Here is a 21,809-nt window from a genome sequence, read left to right as displayed (position 1 = left end):
TTGTGGTAGTTGGAAGTTATTAGTGTGGCTGGGAGTGGTACTCTGGTCGTGGCAGTGTGGTGGGTGATAATCTGAATGCTTGAATATAATAGTGGCGTGGTAGTGCCACTCTATGTTCTCAGTGGCACATGTAGTGCCACTTTCTTTGTTGTAGTAATGGTACAAAGATGATATTTAGCAATATAGGTGTAGTCAAACATCAGTTCAAAAATGTTTTTTTTTCTTTTAAAGGGAATCCTTGGCTCTGGCTTTGCCCTCAAAGTACAGCAGAAGCAAAGACAGAAGCATTTCAATCGGCAGATTCCTGCAGCCGCTTCCCTTATTCAGGTGCGTGGTCAAATGTTTTTCCTTTAGTTGGTGATTCGTCGTTGTTGTGTTCTACGTATTGATCCGAGCCCTGGGAGGTCCTGCATGTGGGTAGAATGTTTAGGGTGTAACACTGGGGCTAGAACTGAGAGATTCAATGTAGAGCAGTTGGAGGAGTAAGGTGATTCTGGTTAATGCATGCATTGTGGCTGTTCATATATATGAATAAACCCTACTGGTGCAACTTCATGGCTGTCCTCGTTACTACACCCTTTTGGCGACGACCAGGAGTTAATTCAGCTGCGGCATTAGTGAAGTCCGCCTGGGTCTGAGACTCGCAGCATATCCTGGTTTTGTCGGTGTCTATTGCCTCAAAGCTGTGTCCTCCAGATTTTTGGGCCAATTGTTGAAACATTTGTGAGCAGTGGAGCGGGCCACGCTTGTGCTCATACTTCCTGATATTACTCTCGGGTTGTGGACTGGCGTGAGCACTGGAGTAAGTTGCGCAAGTGTTCATGTGGGACTGTTGGTGAGAGCAGAGAAGTTCATTCAGAGCACGTCACTGTGCGTGACCTTGTTTACGTGACGGGCCATTTTCTCTGGCCTATCATGGGCGGCCCTGACATGTGTTAGCGCTACATGGGCATATAAGGCAGAATATAACTATGTGTGGCTGTAGTGCGTCTTAATAAGTGATGGAAATGACAAGCTGGTGTTTGTGTGTAAAGCATGTACTAGCTCAAAATGAAAAACTGTTATTTCAGGAAAAAATTTTGGGACAATTGTTTATTTATTCAAAATGAAAATGTTTTATTGCTTAACAGCGTCTGTACTTTTTAAAGCAGACAAAAGATATTTTGAGACACAATTATTGTATTTCCAACATATGCAAATGCTGTTTTTAAGTGATAATTCATTGTGAATGCTGGTGTTGTTTGCTTGGTACCTGTAAGAAATTGCATTATCATTTGGGGCGGGCTACTGACCTTGTCAGGGTGTACCCTCAAAGTCACTAAATTAAACTGAGCTCAACCCCTTGGTAGCTCTGGCACAGAGCAAATATGCTGAACTTAAAGCAAGCTGTAAAGTTTATATACATTCAGAAGAGAGTAATAAAGCCAAAATACAAATCAATAAAAATATCATACAAATTAGTAAAATGTAATAAACAAAATGACACCAATATGACGAAAATCCAATAATGTGAACCAGAGATTTACATTTTTGAAGTTTTAAGTAGAAATTGTGCCAAAAAGCACAAAGCACCAATGATTGCAGTAGACCCAGACCTAGGTGCAATTTGAGGCTGACCATGAAGAAAGGTGGGTTGAATGCACCAACCAGGTTTATACTTTCCAAAAATGTTACCTTCTGACTTAGTCATTTATGTCACATCCAGCCACAGGGAGTACACTTCTTATGTCCCCAGGACCTCAGGAGAGGCACTCAGAGACTCACATATATATAGTTATAGCGGGAACATGAACACCAAAGGAGCAGGAGCCACAGAAGAGGGAGCGCATGACACAGCAGATGAGAATAACAACAAAAGAACGGTTCGAGGTTAATATACCGGATTAGCATAACACTCTGAAGTATCAAAATTATGGTGCTCCAATTAAGATTATGAGCCCTGATGATGTCCACATTGGACGAAACTCGTAGGCTGGATTGATTTAACTGATGGCTGGATTAATGCGACTGCTTCTTTTTTGATGTATCACAGATTGAGTAAATTGGAACTGAAAATTCAACTAAATGAGACTCCCAAGAGGCCTTTTTGTGATTGAATGATAATGAATAGCCGGATCAAGATTGTACCTTTGTGAACTATTGTACAAAGGAAGGACTGATACATACACGCTCCTTTTACATAGATTTGAACTTTGCTTTAACGTGGCCTAGTGGCAGTGGGACCACATTAATTTGATCGTGACAGGAACATTATTGAATTTCCTAGATTATACACCTATGCGCCCTGGGTTGTAGCCCTCAGTCACAACGAATTAGGTCCAGAAAGTATTCTTAAGTGAGTGCCTTGAGGTGTGTGCCTGGCATTAGCTAGTTGGTGGGGGTGACACCTGAACACTCACTAGTTGATGAGGTAAAAGGCCCTGGAGCATCTCTATACATTTTATCAGTAGTTCCTGTTTACCTTGCTGCAACCAGGCCCAAAATTCCATGTGCAGGGCATTTGCAAGATGGAGAAAGTCTTCAGCCACACTAAACCTGGGCTCTCTGGGTTGGAGGAATTAGTGAGAAGTGAAGTATGGTGATGGCAGTGTCCTCCCACAAATAACACTAAAATCCAGTTAGAGGTAGGCACTGCACACACAACAAACCTAAAGACAGAAGTCTGCTAGAAAGAAAGCAGGGACCTTTAGCAACCAGACAAGGGATCCACAAGAATTGTCATCCTGTTCCCTCTCTTTCAAGAGTGCCCCAAGTATTACATTTTACTCAACAGACCTGCCAAGCGCGATTTGACAGTGTGGTGTCACAACCCCACTCTGAATATGCTGTGGAGTTCAGAGGCGTCCTCTCTGCCCATTCAGGTCAACCTACTCTTTGCTCCTGCGAGGCATTTCACATGTTTTCTTCACACCTATTTGTTGTATTTTATTATATGCATGGCTTTCTATCAGCGCTTGGCAACAAGGTTCTTATGTGGAATCTGGAATGTGGATACCACAGAGGAGCTTGGCTGAGGAGCTGAGAGGATGGCGTAGGGAGTCCTTATGTATTGACCTGAATAAAGACATATCCATCAAAGAAGAGCGTCTTTATTCCCAAAAATGACGACGAGGATGGGATGTCTAATTTAAGAAGAGCCAAAGAAGAGAGATTGGAAGTTTTGCCTTTAAGGTGAATTTACGAAGTGAAATTTCAAAAAGATCTCTCGAAAAAGTGGAGTGCGGCGATATCGTGGACCCCCAGCTATGCATACGGCGTGATAGGAAATCAGACACGGTCGGTTGTGTTTGAAGGAACAGATGCTTGTACATACTTAAGAAATTACTTGTATTTTCTGCACGACGACGTTACTGTTCAAAATTAATCAGCCAAACATTGCGCGACTCGTAACTAGGCAACGGAGGCAAAGTTCGAACAAGGCCGCGTATCTTACCAGTGTTGCAGCGGTGTGCACGGTTAACGAGTGGCCAAAAAGGAGGTGAGGCATCTTTTGTCTTGGACTTCGGGCTTGAGTGATTGGATCGGAAGGTTTGGAGAAACTTTCCACGCTGTGCGCGGTGCGGTCCGTGCGCCTGCTTGCTGTTTTGAGGGCGGAGCAGCGAGGACTAGAAGCGCATGTGCGGGAAGACGGTGACGCACTCGCGCTACATGAACAGACGCTTTGCTGGATCGTTGCTAAGCAACGTGTTGTTGTGTTACACTCGCACTAGTGGATATCGGGAACAGTGGTGCATACGCGAGTACCTGGAATTAGCGTGTGTCAAAGCATACTGTGATTAAACGAATAAAGTAGCACACTGCAGGAAGAGATTTGCCTATAACTAGTTGTTGCTTTTAACAAGAGTTGACAAGTGAAGTTTATTGAGGAAAAGCCAGTGACAGTGACATTTTGTCGTACATTCAACAATAACTAGTCATCACATCAACAAGGATATTTTTTTTTTTTGGGGAATAGAGAAGGGACGTCATCAAAAGCATGGCCACACAGTCTTCTATTCCTGTTCCACCCACATTTTTACAAGAACCTGGTCCACCATGTATGGAATGGAAAGATTGGAGGGAAACTTTTACTACTTATCTTGAAGCTATTGGGGGGGATGTATTCATTCCCAAAAGAAAATTGGCTATTTTGAAAGTGTGCTTAGGAGTAGAAGGGAGAAATGTTCTGAACACGTTACCTGGTTTTCAGATTGATAGTACAAATGTTGATAATTCTTCAGATGAAGAAAATGTAGATGTTTATGAAATGGCTTTAACAGCGTTGGAAGATAATTTTGGTAAAAAATTAAGTATAGTGGTTGAAAGGCATAAGTTTTTTTCTCGCTCACAAAAACAGGGTGAGAAAGTGGAACAATATGTTGCCGCCTTAAGGAAACTATCTATTACTTGTAAATTCAAAGATCTAAGAGATGAAATTATTAGAGACCAACTTATAAACAGAACTAATAATAAGAGAATGCAAGAGAAACTTCTAGATTTAAAAGACCCGTCTTTAGACAAATCTATAGAAATAGCAAAGCGTTTAGAAAATATTTCACTATATGTGAAAGAATTGTCTGAAGGTAATCATAGTGAGAGCGATACTAATAAAGTATGTGCAGTAAATTATAAGTCTAAAAAAATAGTCAAAAGCAATGGTGAGGAAAAGTTTAACCATGGTGAGAAACAAGAGTTTATTAGCAGAAAGTGTTGTTATAGATGTGGAAGTTACAAACACAATGCTGATGCTGCGCATTGTCCGGCTGTTAAAAGTCGATGCTATAAATGTAGAAGAATAGGACATTTTTCACGTGCATGTAAGACTAATGACATGCCTAATTTGAGAAAAACAATAAACACGATAGATAATGTTAATATGACTAATGTAAACGAAGGTGACGGCGTTGAAGAGGAAAGTGATATTGAGGTCATGGTGATTGAACAAGTTAGTTCGGTGCAGGGCAAGCAATCAACATCGTATTCTCCTCCTAAATGTACTGTCACTATCAATAACTCAGAGATACAGATGTGGGCAGATTCATGTTCACCTTTTACTCTCATAGACAAAATCAAATGGGAGAATCTGGGTTCCATCAGATTGATTCCTACGGATGTAGAACCTTTGGGCTATTGTGGAAAAAAATTACCAGTCATAGGATACTTTAATGCTAAAATAAATTTTAAAGATCGGCAATGCGTAGCAAAGATTTATGTTGTAGAGTCTGGAAGGTGTCTGTTGGGGTGGATAGAACAAAAAGAGTTGGGTATAATCCTTAATCCAACTCACCCTTCACAGGTACTTCTAACTGACGTTGAGAAAATAAACAAATGGGTAATAGATTTTCCCAATCTATTTAGTAGCAGGTTAGGATGTCTCAAGGGATTCGAACATCGAATTATAGTAAAAAAGGACGCAATTCCAAAGGTACATAAGGTACGTAGTGTACCCATGGCTTTGAGAGGAAAATTGAAAGCAGAATTACAAAGGTTGTGTGAGGAGAAGGTCATTGAACCCATAGAAGCATCTGAATGGTTAAGTCCGATCGTGATCGCGCACAAACCTAATGGAAAAATCTGCATGTGTGTGGATTTAAGAGATTTGAACGAATGTATTTGGGTAGACAGGTATCCTCTACCCCTCATAAATGAAATGCTATCCTGTATTGAAGGTGGGGTGTATTTTACAACACTAGATTTGTCAAGCGCTTACCATCAGGTACGTTTGCAAATGGAATCCAGACATTTAACATCGCTCATTACACCTGAAGGTGCATTTCAATTTGTAAGGATGCCGTTTGGGTTGGCCTCGGCATCAGCGGTATTTCAGAGAATTATGCAAAAGATATTAAGCAATGTTAAAAGTGCAATGGTGTTCCAGGATGATGTGTTAGTATGGGGGAAATACTGAAGAGCATCATGATAGTGTTTTGAAGGATGTGTTGCAAAAACTGGAAAGTGCTGGTCTAACCATAAGTTTGGAAAAGTGTAACTTTTGCCAAACTGAAGTTGATTATTTAGGGCACACGTTGTCTCATAAAGGCATAAACCCTAAACTGAATCTAGTGGAGGCATTAGAAAAAGTTCCTTCACCGGTAGACAAAGATCAATTAAGATCATTCTTAGGTTTAGCTGAGTATTACGCTAAGTTCGTACACCATTTTTCTGATATTGTACAACCATTGCGGGACATAATGAAGAAGGGAGTACATTTTGATTGGTCAAGGGAATGTCAACTTGCTTTTGAAACAGTTAAGAAAACGGTGGCCAATGCACAAAATAAGTCAGTCATTGTAACAGATGCAAGCGGTTATGGTCTAGGGGCAGTATTGATGCAAGAGTGTGAGGGTAAAGAAAATGTGATTGCATTTGCTTCACGCACACTCAAAGGAGCGGAGTTATCGTATTACACTATTGAGAAGGAGGCATTAGCGTGTTGGTGGGGAGTGCAACATTTTCGAGTATACATTTGGGGCACAAAGTTTGAACTTCGTACTGATCATAGACCATTGTTGGACATTTTCACAACCAAGGGTGCAACCTGAGCGACTTCACGCATTGCCAAGTGGATTTATAGATTACAAGAGTTTTTATTTGATTTGAAATATGTACCAGGGGTGAAAAATGTGAATGCAGATTGTTTATCAAGGTTACCAGTGGATAATAAGATGGATGTGAGTAAGGATGATGATGATATTCTGATTGCCAATGTCAATGATTTTCATCATTCTATTAATGAACAAGAATGGAAAGATGCTATAACTGCTGATAAATCTTTAGTTAAGGTAATCAAAAAATTACCGTCGTTAATTGGTGGCAAACTAGAGGAAGACATTGCCATGTATAAAGATGTTTGGGATGAATTGTCGGTTGTGAATGGAATAGTAACAAGAGGTGACAAATTAGTGGTGCCAATAGTGTTAAGATCCAAGTTAATGCATCTATTACATGAAGGTCATGGGGGAATGTCAACAGTTAAAAGGAAAGCAAGAATGGATTTTTGGTGGCCTAACATGGATAGAGACATAGAAAGATTTGTGAGAGAGTGTGTATCGTGTATGTGTAGCGACAAATCTCACATAATGAGGGATTCACCAATAACACCTGTGAGTTTTCCAGAAAAAGCTTGGGAAAGGCTGGCTATTGACATCTGTGGACCATTTGAAGGTTTGGGGTCGGTGGAGAAGTATGCCATTGTCATGATGGATTATTATTCAAAATGCCCTGAGGTGGCATTTGTGAGTGAGGTAAAGACTAGTAATGTTATTTCCTTTTGTGAAGAAGTTTTTAGAAGAGAGGGTTGTCCTGCGGAACTATTGTCAGACAATGGTCCACAGTTCACTTCACATGAATTTGAAGAATTCCTTAACAGATGGGGTATCAAGCAATTAAAAACACCAGTGTACCATCCTAGGGGAAATGGTTTAGTTGAGCGCTTCAATCGGGTGTTAGGAGAAAGCATACAATTAGCGGTAGCTATGTCTAAGTGTTGGAAGACACAAGTAAAGGAAATGCTATGGAACTACCGAACTACTCCAAATGCGGTGTCAGGAGAGATGCCTTTTTGTATGTTAAAGGGTAGGACTCCTTGTTCTGCTGCTGTACCGGCATGGATGGGTAGGAGTGGAAGGAGAATGGTAAAGGAAGATGAAATAAGGGAAAAGGTACTCAAATATCAAGAAGATTATCAATCAAGACACAATGATAAGATTGCAATGTACAAGAGAGTTTTTCTAAAGGGTGACTATGTGAGGGTTTGTCCCAACAACATTGTAAGGAAGGGTCACACAAAGTTATCTCAGCCTAAAGAAGTTTTGGATGTCAAGGGAAATTTAATTAAAACGTCAGATGGAAAGTGGTGGAACATTGCTAGGGTTACTAAATGTAATGATGTTGAAAAGGAATACTGGTTGAGAAATAACACAAGAAGAATTGACAATTTCAGTCATGATAATTCTAACGTTGTTAGTGAAAGAGTTCCTAGTGAACGTGTAAAAATGAGACCTAAGAAGTTGAATGATTACCAATGTTATTGATTTGGTATAGTAATTGTGTTTTACATTATTAAGAAGGGAGATGTGTTGTATTTTATTATATGCATGGCTTTCTAGCAGCGCTTGGCAACAAGGTTCTTATGTGGAATCTGGAATGTGGATACCACAGAGGAACTCGGCTGAGGAGCTGAGAGGATGGCGTAGGGGGTCCTTATGTACTGACCTGAATAAAGACATATCCATCAAAGAAGAGCGTCTTTATTCCCAAAACTATTCAAGGCTGAGCATAGACTGAGAGCTGACACAGGCTTATGCTAATTAGTCTTCTGACAGTTCAGGCAGCTAAAGGGTAAATTTCAAAACGTTACATTTCCTTAATATTTATTTAAATTCTGACTTCACCATTTAATTGACTGTTTAATAACTATTAAAAATAGTTGTTTAATTATTTTACCAGCTGGCCCCATTCCCGAGAAACAGTAGTAGTATTTAAATCTGTACTATTTGTATTTTTTCCCTGCCTCTTTTAAGAAATATCTGAGCAATGTGGATAAATATTTGGAAGAGGAAGAAGGAAAAAGTGAAAGGAGTGGATTGGAGAAGTCAAGAAAGATGTTATGTTATAAAAATGAAATGATCAGCAATGTACAATTGTATACCTATATACTGTATACTGACTGTGTTTTTACAGTTACCTAAAGAATGGCTGAGAAACCAATTTCTTTTTTACTATTTGGTTAATGTTTTATTTGGGAGTTTGAGCTTCTAACACCCCTAAGGGAGAGTCAGATTTGTTTGGTATAGTGTAAGAGTATTTTAATATTTCATTAGTGCCAATAAAGACCCAACTGGCCTTCTGAGCAGCATAAGTGAATACTTTACTGCAAAATGCACCATCCTGGCCCCTTTTTTCAGTGTCTTTGTTGAGGGTGGGGAGGGGGGAGAACCGCATCTAAATCCCTTCAAATAGACAACAGTGCCAGATTCTTCCACTTGATGCATTACAGACTCCCATTTATTCCTCACCACCTTTAAGGTTCATCAACACTGGTCGCAAATTAATCTGGAACCAAATTACTCCTTTTCTCGTGGCTATCATAGAATACTTCTTAGTCCTTTCCTTTGACATAATTCTATGGTACTTCATTCTGTATGCATTTTATGTTGGTGATGATGTGCTAAACACGTTTTCTGGAAGCCTTCTATTCCAGTAACCTGATGCACTTAACAACAGCAAAAGGACTCATACAATGTATCCTTGATGATTTCAACACCTAGATCTAAACAGCTATAAAATCAAAAGGGGAACAATGGAAACCTGTTTCTGGACAGAAGACTAAAGGACTTCTTCAGTGATTTATTGTGGCAGTGGGGTATTAGCTTGTTAATCAGAAATAATTTAATATGGCTGTTTCATAGACCTGGTAAAGAAAGTAGAAAAGAGTGTTTAAGGAAACAGGCGTAGGGGAGAATATGCTTTTCTCTCCCTGGGCATCCTTGGGTGTAAGTCTCAGATCGCTTCCGTCTCTCTCTTCTCTTTCTGTAGGCCCTCCTCTGATGTATGCGCCCATCTTTTGTGTATGGTATTTCTCCATTGAGTAGTAGGTTCCTATTCCTCCAAAATCCTTCAGGCAAGAGTAGTCTCCAACCTTTTCTATAGTAAGAGCTACTTCTAGTAAGGGAAAATCTTCATGAGCTACTGAAGGCTAAGCAACTTGCTCATTGTTACTGGACAACCCCACGTCCAACTTCATTGACTTTAAGCCTAATGTCCGTACAAAATAGTTTGAGTTGGGATACTATGATAGGGCTGCCATGTGTGTCAGTGAGAGCATGCTTTGGGGATGTACGAGCAAGTGTGTGTATAAATGGGATATATGTATGTGGGTGACTAAGAGCATGTGTCATATGCTCTTGTGGCACCATTACATGTATAATATAAACACACAACCATTTTTTTTAAATGGGAGGGATTTAAAGTGCATAAAAAGGTTCTTCAAAAATGTTCATAATATGGAAAAAAATTCTGCAATTTACATTTCTCCCACTTATAATGGCTGTATTTTTCAGTTATAAATATGGCACAATGTCTACCAAAAGGATCCCTTACGTGCGTTCATGTATCCTTGAGGGTTTCAATACCTAGATCTAAACAGCTATAAAATGAAAAGGGGGGACAATGGAAACCTATTTCTGGACAGTAGTCTAAAGGACCTCTTCAGTGAATTACTGTGGCAGGGGGGTATTATTTTGTTAATCAGACATATTTTAATATGTCTGTTTCAGAGGACCGGTAAATAAAGTAGAAAAGGGTGTGTAAGGAAAGAGACCATTATTTGTGTAGTCTGCACAAGTAATGGTTCCACATTGGTTCTCCACTGGGAACCAAACACCCCATTGTAGCGCCTGACTCTCTGAGTAGCAGAGCAGTCCAAGGCCTACTCAGTGGAGGTGGTGTGTGCTAACAGTCACTGTTCACTGGCATGCAATAATAACACTCAATAAATAATTTTTCATTCTTTGCTTTTTCTTTAGAAAAAGGAAAAGTGCATTTATTACACACACACTCTACTAAAAACTACTCAGTAACTTACAAATGTTCATAGGGCTGGTGGAAATACCTTTGATGACATTGCGTAATCACCTCTGTCCCCTAAAGAGCCATATAAACACATTGGGCAGGTCTTCAAGATCCACAAACTACATGTCAAGAAGTATCATCATTTTAGGAGTCAATGCAATGATCAATAATAACCATGTGTAAAGGCAATTATTAATTTTAATACAGCATATGCTCTTTGATCAGTAATCACTGTCAACATTATCATATCAATAAAGCATTTAAAGATGAACTTCCCATGTGTCTGTGTGTGTTTTAAATACGCTCAAATCATGAAAACGCAACCATAAAACAGCCCCTAGAAAGTATGACATTATAATTGCATAAAATGCAACCATAGACTTAGCCCCTAGATGGTGCTGTTTCACACATACCTTCCTCCAGGCCACAGAAACTGTAGCCATAGAACAAGTCCCTAGAGGGCTCTGCACTCCCATCTATGGAACATATGCTCCTGTCTTTGGAATGCTTGAAAACCCAAAGAAAATACAGGGCTGGTCATCCCTTCTGGGCCCCCCTAAACGTATTGTCAGTCCTCTTATTAAAATCCTGTGGCCTCTATGAGGGAAGTTGCAACACTCCTGCACTCCTCCCACCTCCCAACTCTTTTTTTGTGTAGTTGGTGGTAGCAGGAACAGGAATTGGGGTATTGACTACTAGAGATGCCCCCACCACTTGCCTTTTTGAAATTGCAGATTGAGACATGGTAGTGGTAAACCTCGGCTGCCCCACTAGAGTACAGTAAATTTTTAAGTCTAGCCTCCCAGGCAGTGCATGTTGTCTGGTTGTGAAAGACCTATTGTGAATTTACAGTGGGCTTGCAGCCCGCCCACTGCTTAGTATTGGTTGGCTTCATTTTCACTCTCATGTACTTGCATCTTATTCTATGGTTTGCCTTCCTCTTCTTGTGTTTGTCCCTAACCTGGAGCATAGCTTCTTGATTGTCCCTCCCCTGGAGCAGTCCTTTTGGTTGATGACTTGTATCCTTCAACTGCTCACATTCAGTGAACTACTTTTTTTCTTTTTCATTCAGCACTCCAGGAAAATGGCTGTTTTCCTAGCTCTTCCCCCTCCCCCCACTCAAATAATCCCTTTGGGCTGTGTTGCTCCCTGCTCCAACCACCACCTTACTCAGCTTGTGTGTCTGTTAACAGCACAGCTATTTACACCAATGTATAGGAAGGTAGGGAGAGAGGTTTCTTAAAACCAAATTGGATCACAAGATACCACCTCCCAAGTAGTACATAACAACCACTAAGTACTCTGTACCCATACTCTTGGAATAAAAGTCACTAACCTCAAGACACTTCTCCTGGGAGCCTATTAATCTATTTTCTAGGCTACAACAGAAGACCAAATGGCTGAATCTTGTGGGAGGTAAATTAGGCTTTGGAAAGCATTTCACTTTATATTCTGCCAGTTCCTTATTGTTTTTTAATTCGGCTCAGTGAAAGGTATTTAAACATAAACCATGCCATTTCTAAATATTGAAATAATTGAATTCAAAGTACAGTTGGGAGATATCATAAGACAGGTGTTTGATTTTCCTCCCGTATTTTGAAATGTTTTTTCCCATTACGTTTTTAAACAACGCTTTACAGACAAACATTGGCAAGGCCAACAGCTTGGCAGTCTCATTATAAAGGTGCGACCTGCTGGCTTTGCCAATGCATGTTATTTGCTACTTTGGCAGAGCAGAAGTTAAAACCACAGCAATAGAGGACGTTGTGTTGTGAAAATAAAATCGTAGCATATTTAACTGGAGGTGGAAGATAACCCATTTTGTTTAGCAACCAGAGAAATGTCAAGATGGTCAGAAGTCTGCTCTATGTTAAGACCTCCATACTGTCCTCATTGATCTTGAATAAAATATACTCCATCTAAGAGACAACAGATGTTGGAAACAAATGAAAATCAAATTGCGCCTCTTCCAAGGTGTCAGTGAAAGATGTGCTAATTTGAGTGTCATCTACATATATCATCGAAGAGAACCCAAAGTGTGGAAACAATGAACAAGTGGAGCCAACTAAAAGTTAAAAAGTGTAAGGCTAAGGGAGGAACACCACAAAAAATGAAAGGGTTTTGAAGGAGCTGTGGTAAGCGATATATTACAGAAAACGTAGAAAGACAGGTAACAGCTAGTGCAACCATTTAAAATGTCCTTTGATGATTAGCAACTTGCTGTCACTAAGGTTTGGTCTGTTATTAGAAGGCACAGTGATTTTTTAGGATTTGATGTTGAAAGATTTAATTACATGTTGTTGTTATTACCAATTCTTTTCCCATGCATAAACGTTGTTCGCATCATTTGACATCACTATAAAAGCGAATAATCACTTGGAAACTTTGTACAGGGGTTGTTTTAAAAGTGCTAAACAGTTGGAAATACTTGTAAATACGTCAACTAACTGAGAATTGTTATTTTAGTGTATGTAAAAAAAAATTATAATCCGTTTTTCTTTGTTATGTTTGCACGTTTTGGGGTTAAAATGTTATCAGACGAAAAATAAACGTTGAACTAAAAAAAAGTAAATGCTTTTTATTAGTTGCTAAAATGTTCTCTGGCTCATCTTTATACCTGTTGCTTGGCTGGCATGTTGAGTTTAACTACAAGGATGTTCTTTTCAATGCGCTCTGTACAACACACTACCATGTTTGCAATGTTGTTGTTAGATGTTTATCTATATGAGTATAATGAGGTCACCTATTGTTCAAACGGAAGTTACGCACACATGCAAAGTCATTTTGTGGGCTGAACATTCTTTAGAAAAACTATTATGAACTTTGTATCAACCTTCAAGGTCCAGCAGCCCTTTTACCTGCTGGACTGAAAGCAGCCTCCAATTGCACCACCTCCATCTCTGTGCAACAGTAGTTTCAAGTTTTTTTTATTAGTGTAGTTACTTAAAACCATTGCATGAAAGGTACAGCATTAAAATCTTCTATAATGATAAAATATTGTTTAGATCAGTTGTAAGCCATTGTAGTTGCTAGTTAAGTTCTTGAGTGTGAGTCGGTTCGAAATTGTGCGTCCTTGGAGGAGTGGCCATCAATAAACACCCCTTGTCCCACGAGGATTTATTGTGCCTGTGGCCTAACAGAGAGGAAGAGTGTGGCGTGAGTTCCAGGATTTCCTCAACAGTGCTTTGGGTTTGCTATAGGTTGTTTTGGCCATGAGCCATGTCTGCGCTCTCCCCTGCTTCTTGCAGCTTCTTTGCTGGAATGCTATTCGGAATGTTTAGGGTGGCCTTGCCTGCCCCCATGCCCTATCGGGTCCTCGTTCCTGTGCGCTTGTAAATACAGCCCCCTCTTATCCTACCCTCAGGTGTAGACTCTTCTGTGCAGTGAAACATTCCTTATTTTGTGAGGAAACGATCAACCTGTAAGTGCTCCAGTCCTTCCAGGATACTTTTTGTGTCTTTAGTTATTATTGCAAATACATCCTAAATCGGCGCTAGCTATAATGTTTCTTTGCTCATGGCTTTTGTGAAATCATTGTTTAAATTAAAAAAAATCAACGGCGTGAAATACAAAATATGAGCACTCCTTAGCTGCCCAGGGACAGCCAATAATAAGAACAGTATTTTTGCTATTTTCCCTCATTTTTATTAAGATTTGCAATAGTATTATATCGGATTGTTAAGGGAGCTATTCTCATTTTATTGTGATTTTTTTTTTTAAAGTATGTATTATGATATGAAAGAAAAGATAACTTCAGAATGAAGTCACTGTGAAAAAGAGATGCAAGACTGAAAAAGAGTACAAACAAAAGCAATGTGGGATTTTGTCAAACTGCATGGTGCTGAAATCTCATTCAATATGTGTCTTTTGTTTTAGACTGCCTGGAGGTGCTACGCTACAGAAAACCCAGATTCTGCAACGTGGAAAATATACATCCGAAAGTCGTCTAGAAATTACCAACTTGTCTCACCAAGTCCGAAAGTCAAAAAATCAGTTATGGTACTGATACTGTTTTATGTTTCATGCATGCTTGACTACTTACGGATAGATGCCATAATTATTTAAATGGTCAAAAAAGTCCTTTTTAAATGATAAATTGATTGGCATTGAACCATTTGTACAGCTTAGTCTATATCCTATTGAATCTTACTTTGTCTGTAACTTGGCCACTGATGCAGTCTATGGACTCTGAAGTTTTCTACTTACAGTCTGGACGTGACTTCTATAGCATCCCCTAACAGAGAGACATTTTGGACTGAGTAGCAACACTCAGACTTGGTAGCACATCACCCTTCTTCGGGTACCACCTGATTAAAAAAATGATTTCCATGAAATGTTTCCTAACATAGCATTACCGTACATTCACAACCAAGAGTGTGTAATGTCAGGAATGAATCTCAATTTGCAGTACAGATAGACATATAGTCCATGATCTTGTCAACTCTCCATTTCGCTTTCATTTGTTGCTCCTATGCCAATGGCCCTTCTATCAAGTCTTTCTTCCATCTCGCCACCCTCCGTGCATTAGAGGTCATCCCTGCTTTTTGCAAGCACTGTCCCTAATGCCAGCATTGGGAGTTTCCTTTTTATCTCACAATTATCTCTGTATTATCCCAAGTGAGTGCTTGAATGTGAGGCAGTGAGCTCCCTTTCTCCTTTCTTTGGTAAGGCTCCCTTGAGCTGATGAGCTCTGGTGATATACCTGCCCTCAGTGAGAGGTACAGAAACCTCAGAAGACTGTGAGCAGTCTTTCTAGCACCTCTAAAACAACTTGTTACTCTCTATTGAAGAAGGATACCAATCCTGAAACACCTGTCCTGAGATGCACAGCACTGGCTGCACCAACAGTGGTGAAAACTAAAGACTTTTACTGAAGTAAGTGTTACAATACACTGCATTTACCATAATGGAGTGCTGGGATGTGAGGCAGTGTGCTCCCTCGCTCCTTTATTATTCCAAGTAAACACGCTTTTATTGACTTCTCTGTTTCCCTGCCAATGAGTCACCAATAATTTGATTCACATCCCCAAAAGGTTTCTATCTTTGAGCAATTCCCAAATATCAGCGGCAGGTTGACCACATCAACCACATTCAGATGCCTTAAGGTGGATCAGTGCTACTTTCCTTGGTGTAAAATATACCCTGTGCAAAAAGTGAAACTGTATTGATTTAAATCTAGTGTTTGGAGATATGTTTTTAACCCGTTCACATGCCCTTTTCCAATCACGCAGTACACTCATTGGGGCAGTCGCCATCCAACAGACTTTCTACCTATGCGTATTACTACCCCTAACAGACAGCAACGCCGAATATAAATATGTTAGTAATTGTCTACATCCAGCCAAGTTGAGCAGCAGCTGCATAACTATATGTTCCGGGGGACCTTTTTAGAAGGAGCTCCAAATTGTATGCAGTGCATGTGCTATCATAGCATACTACAAGAAGTGCACTGGCCCCACTCCACGCTGCTACTGCACCTGTAAGAAGGATACAACTCTCCTTTTTATTAACAGATCTCCCACCTTTGCACAGCCACCCTCACGCAATCGAAGGACATCTTTCAACATATTTGGAAATGGATGCACGGACCAAACACTCAAATGGAGAACCTTTCAATATTTTAATCCAATTTCCAGCCATCTTTCGGACTAAGTAAGAGAGTTCACTTGGCATGCCCACCGTCTCATCATGAAGAGCTCCGGTAAAGAGGCATGTGCACGGAGCATGTTAAGACCATCATCTCCCAGTTAGGGTCACCTTCACACCACTGGACCCCATGCTGCAATTCCAGTGTAAAGGAAGTACAGGTCTGGCAGTCCCAAGCCTCCCTCTAACAACTGACATTTCAGTGTATCTAATTTTACACAAGCATGCTTCCCGCCTAAACCAAAGTACGCATAAAACTATCAAGTCAAAGAAACATAAACAACTGGGATAGGGCACATAGTATTTTGTAGCAGATGTAGACAGCAGGGCAAAATAACTGCTTACCTAAGGACATAAGGTCCATTATGGAACGGGGCAATGACCTTTGAAATTCTGTCGAATGGCCTAGCCCATCCTGCCTCCTGGTGACATCGAGATTATATTTTGCAACCAGCCAGCTCCCCAAGTATATAATCTTCTCCTTTTCCCATTCCAATCCTAGGTTCAAGGGGAAGTAGTCACTAGTATCCCCCTGCATCTACCCGGGGGCACAGACTGGTTTTGCTTCTGTTAGTATGTACTCTATTCTCCGAATAGAATCACTCTAGTTCATCCGACATATTGGGCACAGAACCAACAGGCTCTCTGAGGTAAACCAATGCATCTTCAGCATATAGCAAGATGACATAAGTCTCATCAACCTTTCAATCCCCTCCACCCCAAGCCGATCCAGCGACAATGCCTGGGCTGTTCTTGTGCTGCAGCATTAAAATATGTGAGTGCAGCTTCTACCTTTTCAACAGCCAAGACAACATTCTATCCAATTTGCTTCTCTCATGGAACAATCATTGTCTGTACAGCATATTCATTCATTTCACGTGTCTCTGCCTGATGTCCTCCACCTGGAACTTCACGCAATAAGTAGTTGGGAGTCAGCATGGTCCATTACCATCTTCGTGTCCTAATTTGGCTTCTTGTCCTAATTTGCCTTTCTGTTCTAATTCTCATATAGTTTGTTCCACATGCCGTTGTACCCCAAATATCCACGCAAAACACTCTCCTCCAATCTCCAATCTCGCTTCCAATCCACAGCTATGCTATCTGTGGAGATCTGATTGCTCTTGAAAAATTTTACTCATTGATACGACCTAAAAATGCACTTTCTGTCAGTACCTCTGCTTTTATTGTCCATAATGGTTTGCTTGGTTGCCGCATCAAGGTGTCAGTGTGACGCAGGGTTGGATTGGGATAAAAAATCGGCCCAGGCACCCCAAAGAAAAGTGGCCCACATTTGCAGATTGCCTTTTCCGCAAAACACTGCTTCAGCGAAGTTTTATGAAAAGAAAGGAGGTGGGTGGGCATGTTTTATTAACTTCACTTAGATTAAAAAAAAATGCACAGATTAGTTCACACTGCTGAGCCACACATGAATGCAAGTGAGACCACTTCTGCTCAGGCCCACTTGCCCGCTCAATCAGCATACATTAATGGGCCAGCCTAGCGCGAGAAAGGGAGTGATACCTCCGCCCTTCTGCCTCTAGAAAGGCCACTCAGGCACCCAGTGGGACGCTGTTGGCATCCTAACAGCCCAGGCTGCCCACAGCTAGAACTCTGCTACCTGGCCCTTCGGCCATTTCCTGAGTGCCTGCAGTACCAATCCGACGCTGGTGTGTCGATCAAAGGGGAGTGATCGGGGTGAAACCAATAGAGATAAATTGATATCATCCCTGCATCCTAGCACACAATCTAATCTGCTATTAAGTATTATGAACATGAGAGAAGAAGGAGTATGCCTTGCCTAATGGATACTGATATCTCCAAATCTCCATAAAACTCAAATCAGTCATTATTTATCAGTGTTATCAGGTCAGAGGGGTGTTTGTCTAACTGCCAATCCAACACACAGTTAAAATCACCCGCCCATATAACTCTCACATTCATATACATGGCTATTGCTCTCGTCACGCCTGGAAAGAATACTTTGACGTCCATGTTAGGGGCATAAGTATTCCCAAACCAGGTATGGAAGCCATCCAAGTGACTACAATCACATATCAACCTATGGGATCTGTAATCACTGTCTGTTTCATAAAGGGGACCCCTACAGCTATCCGTACCACCCCACCCCTTGTACAGTTAGACTATGCGTTGCCAAACGTGTCCCCTCCCTTACTTCCTGATTTTGTTAATTTCTGCCACATGTGGGTTTTTTCTCGCATTATAATCTGGACCATATATTGTTAAATATATGAACATACCCTGTATTTCGTAGGACAACTATTAAGCCCTCTTACAATTCAAGTTATTATTGTCCATTGTATTATAACTGCAATTTTGTTGAAGAGGAACCCATTCAGATCTAGCCAGAGGCAGTTGCAAAATGCACATCCATCTTGCTGCTGCTACTGGAAGTCATCCTAACCAATACCATCCAATACTTCAGTATAGTTGTATACGACTGTCAAAAATCCACATTCCGATTCATGCAAAGACATAATTATCCTTCCCTCGTCCTCACCAAGGACATACCCAGAAACACGCAGCTATGAGTCTGCTCAGGTGGGTCACCAACCCTTCAGGTAGATAGAGCGATCATATATCAGCCCTTTCCACTTCCATCAACAAAAATCAAACTTCTAACCCTAACTTAACAATTGACCTAGCAGTATTCGGCAATCCAAGAGCCCTCCCATAATAGGAGGCCCCCAACTAGTGTGAGCCCGCCTGCTCTAATGACCTAGAGAGAGTTACTGGAGAATTTACAAATACCCTCCCTGCCGAAAGTGGAGGTAAAGAAATGTCATATTGCTCGTCAGACCCCTAGTTTTGTGCTGTAAAAAACTACAGTCTTGCTACCTTCATTCTCGAACTACAAGAAAGAGAATACAAATCTAGCCGATACATACAAACCCACTCGTCTCATTGCTATTATCTGCATCATATCTCACAGACTAAGTTTAAAGTTATGGCTGCAGTGTTCAATCATGAGCCTATCCCTCAATCCATAGCCTGTCCAGGAGAACAAGTGATGGTTCCAACCTCCTCAGAGGAGGACTCCTCATCCCTCCTCATTGTGCCATCCTCTCGAATCATTACTTGGGGAGTCTTTCGCTGACTATCTCGATCACCCTATGATGTTCGTTGGTTTCTTCCACCTCTGAGCATCTAGAACGCTAGCTGCTCACTGAGCCCCGGGGCCCTCCAATGTTGGTCTCACAGCACCATCAGAAGTAGTCCCCACAAGATTCTCCCGGCAGTATTCTCGCGAAGGACCAGTCTCACCTGCAGGTCGAAAGACTCCTCACGGGCCTGGGTGATGAACCTCTGCCCTGTCTTGTAGTGAGCACACTGCGCATCAGCCTCTCGAAGGCCAACTTTCCAGGAAGTCTGATCCCCACTATTTGCAGGCTGCTGCCCCAGCCACCTCCAGGCCTTAATTTGTTTACTCCCACTGTCCCAGTGCCACAAAGGGAGGCAGGCCTCAGACAGGATCTGTTTTCCCACGGGGCAGACTGCTCACCTCTCTGCAGCCAGGCATCCCAAGCTCTGATGCCACTGCTCACCAGGCCTGTTGAAACGAACTATTCCGAGTACAATTGAATGAATGATAAGTGCATATCAAGCCTATTAGAGTGTACTTTCCTCATGTGACTGGGAATTTTAAGAATGCCTCTTTTCAACATGCCGACCCCAATGAAAGGAAACTCTGCTAACCAAAATGAATGAAGTGATGCTTTTCAATGTTCCTTTATATGTTTCTGAGGTTTTAGGCTCAAAATAGAGCTTACATCTGCTGGAAAAAAAATTATCTTACTGAAGTTTACAAGGAGAGAATAGGAAAGGGGATAAATTGTGGCAGATGTGCAAAAGCAAATCATTAAAAAAAAGAAAAGGGAAGAGGAACAGGATGCAAGATTGTTGTGACCTCCCATATTTCAAAAGCAAAAGAATTTTCAGTGATTAAATAGGACTTACTCACAACCTAAGTGTGACTTACTCCTGAATTTATAGGTGTAATTCAGATATAAAATTGGAAACATATACCATTTGTAAATCTGATCAAAGGACAGCGATGTATGATAGAACCCCCCTCGTACAAAAATAAACTTTAGATCAGAAAATCTGAAACACTAACACCAAAATGTAATACAATTCATATTTTGTGCTTTGAGATTTATACCTCAGTCTGAAAAGACACGTTTCTCAATTACTTTGGGCAATTTAACTACAGGGAGCCAGACATTCCATTACCAATCTTGATTTAGAGAGCTGGATTTGTACATTTATTTCAAATAATGCTGCTTCATCGACCAAAGAAGCACTAGTTTTAAACCCAAAAAAATCATAGATGTTTGATGTTAAGGGCTCATAATATCAACATGGGTTTAAGCATCTTTTGGATAAGAGGAAATCAAACTGGCTGACGATTTACTTGATGATCTGTAAGAAATATATCTTAAGTACTAAAGGTATGGTCTCAATTTACATTCAACACTGTATTGTTTTAGATGTTTAGGATCTGAACTTTTGCATTGGTTCTACATTGCTTGGTTATAAATATGTGACATGTAGGTATCTGTCTTTCACCAATCCTGCCTTTTTTTCAAGGACTCCATTAAAGGCTTTTTGGCTTCTTTCAGCAAGATAGCAAACGTTGTTTTGTAGAGAGGATTGCAGTTGCCATTGAATAAAATTGTAATGTTTACCTTTAATATTGAATATGTATATTAAATATATAGCAGATATAGATGGCAACATTCTACATTCCGTTGGTAAGGTAAGTTTATTTGTATAGTTAATGAAAACCATTGCAGTACAAAACATCAAGATTGAAAAACAATTCTACGTTCAATGTTAAAACATTATTTCATAGTGTGCATCTTTTATCTCTTATTAAAATCATTTCTAAAACTTAGTAATTTTAAACGTCTGTAAATAGAAGTGCTTTTTAAACGTCTGTAAATAGAAGTGCTTTTGTGTTAGAATGCTATCTTATAATAAATTATGAATCTGGTTTTGGCATTTTCCTTTCCACCACCCTTATGAACTTCATCAGGCTACAGTTCAGCTGTGGGTCATTAGGTGCAAAGCAGGCAAGAACTGCTTGTCTTCGTGAGCATAACCCACGCTGATTAAAATGGCATTTTAACAGACGCTTTCGCTCTTCCAAAAGTTCATTATAGGAACATAACAGGTGCATCAGATCCTCTGACGCTGAGCCGCATAGACGGCAGGAGGAGCCCGCCTTATCCTTTAGCCAATGCGGAAAATGCTGAATACATGGTAACAAGCCCAGTCTGTACTTCCAAAACTTCATTTTAGTAGTTTTTGCATATCCCAAATCGAGATAGTTCTGTGGTGCAGGTATAGAATACGTGTTCAGGGTCATCCAACCATGTGACCTTTTCAAGAGGGATGCTTTGTCTTCGACCCACGAGAGGTGTTTAACTGTCTTCCTGGCCAGTTTTGTAAGCGTTGAGTGGCTTGTAGGAGTATCCCTGAGTTGGTTTAAGCCGGTATTCGCCAGACTGCTTTTGAGGTATTTGGCAGCTGGTGAGCCTGAGTGTTGCTCTAACTCCTTCCATAGATATTCATTTAGAGTTCCTTGGGTG

At 40.6% G+C, this 21,809-nt stretch overlaps 1 protein-coding gene across 1 annotated transcript in view; it reads left to right on the top strand.

Moving 5' to 3' along the window:
- KCNQ1 (potassium voltage-gated channel subfamily Q member 1) overlaps nucleotides 1–21,809 on the top strand; it is an 872,274-nt gene that overhangs the window by 551,085 nt on the left and 299,380 nt on the right. Inside the window, exons 8-9 of the mRNA XM_085644751.1 lie at nucleotides 232–327; nucleotides 14,428–14,550. Coding sequence (XP_085500877.1) covers nucleotides 232–327; nucleotides 14,428–14,550 — 219 coding nt within the window. The remainder of the gene's footprint in view (nucleotides 1–231; nucleotides 328–14,427; nucleotides 14,551–21,809) is intronic.

The sequence above is a fragment of the Triturus cristatus genome, chromosome 3_1, assembly GCF_964204655.1.
Source record: "Triturus cristatus chromosome 3_1, aTriCri1.1, whole genome shotgun sequence".
Lineage (NCBI taxonomy): Eukaryota > Metazoa > Chordata > Amphibia > Caudata > Salamandridae > Triturus > Triturus cristatus.
The sequence above is the reverse complement of the archived record's forward strand: the minus strand, read 5'-3'. Positions and strand labels throughout refer to the sequence as shown.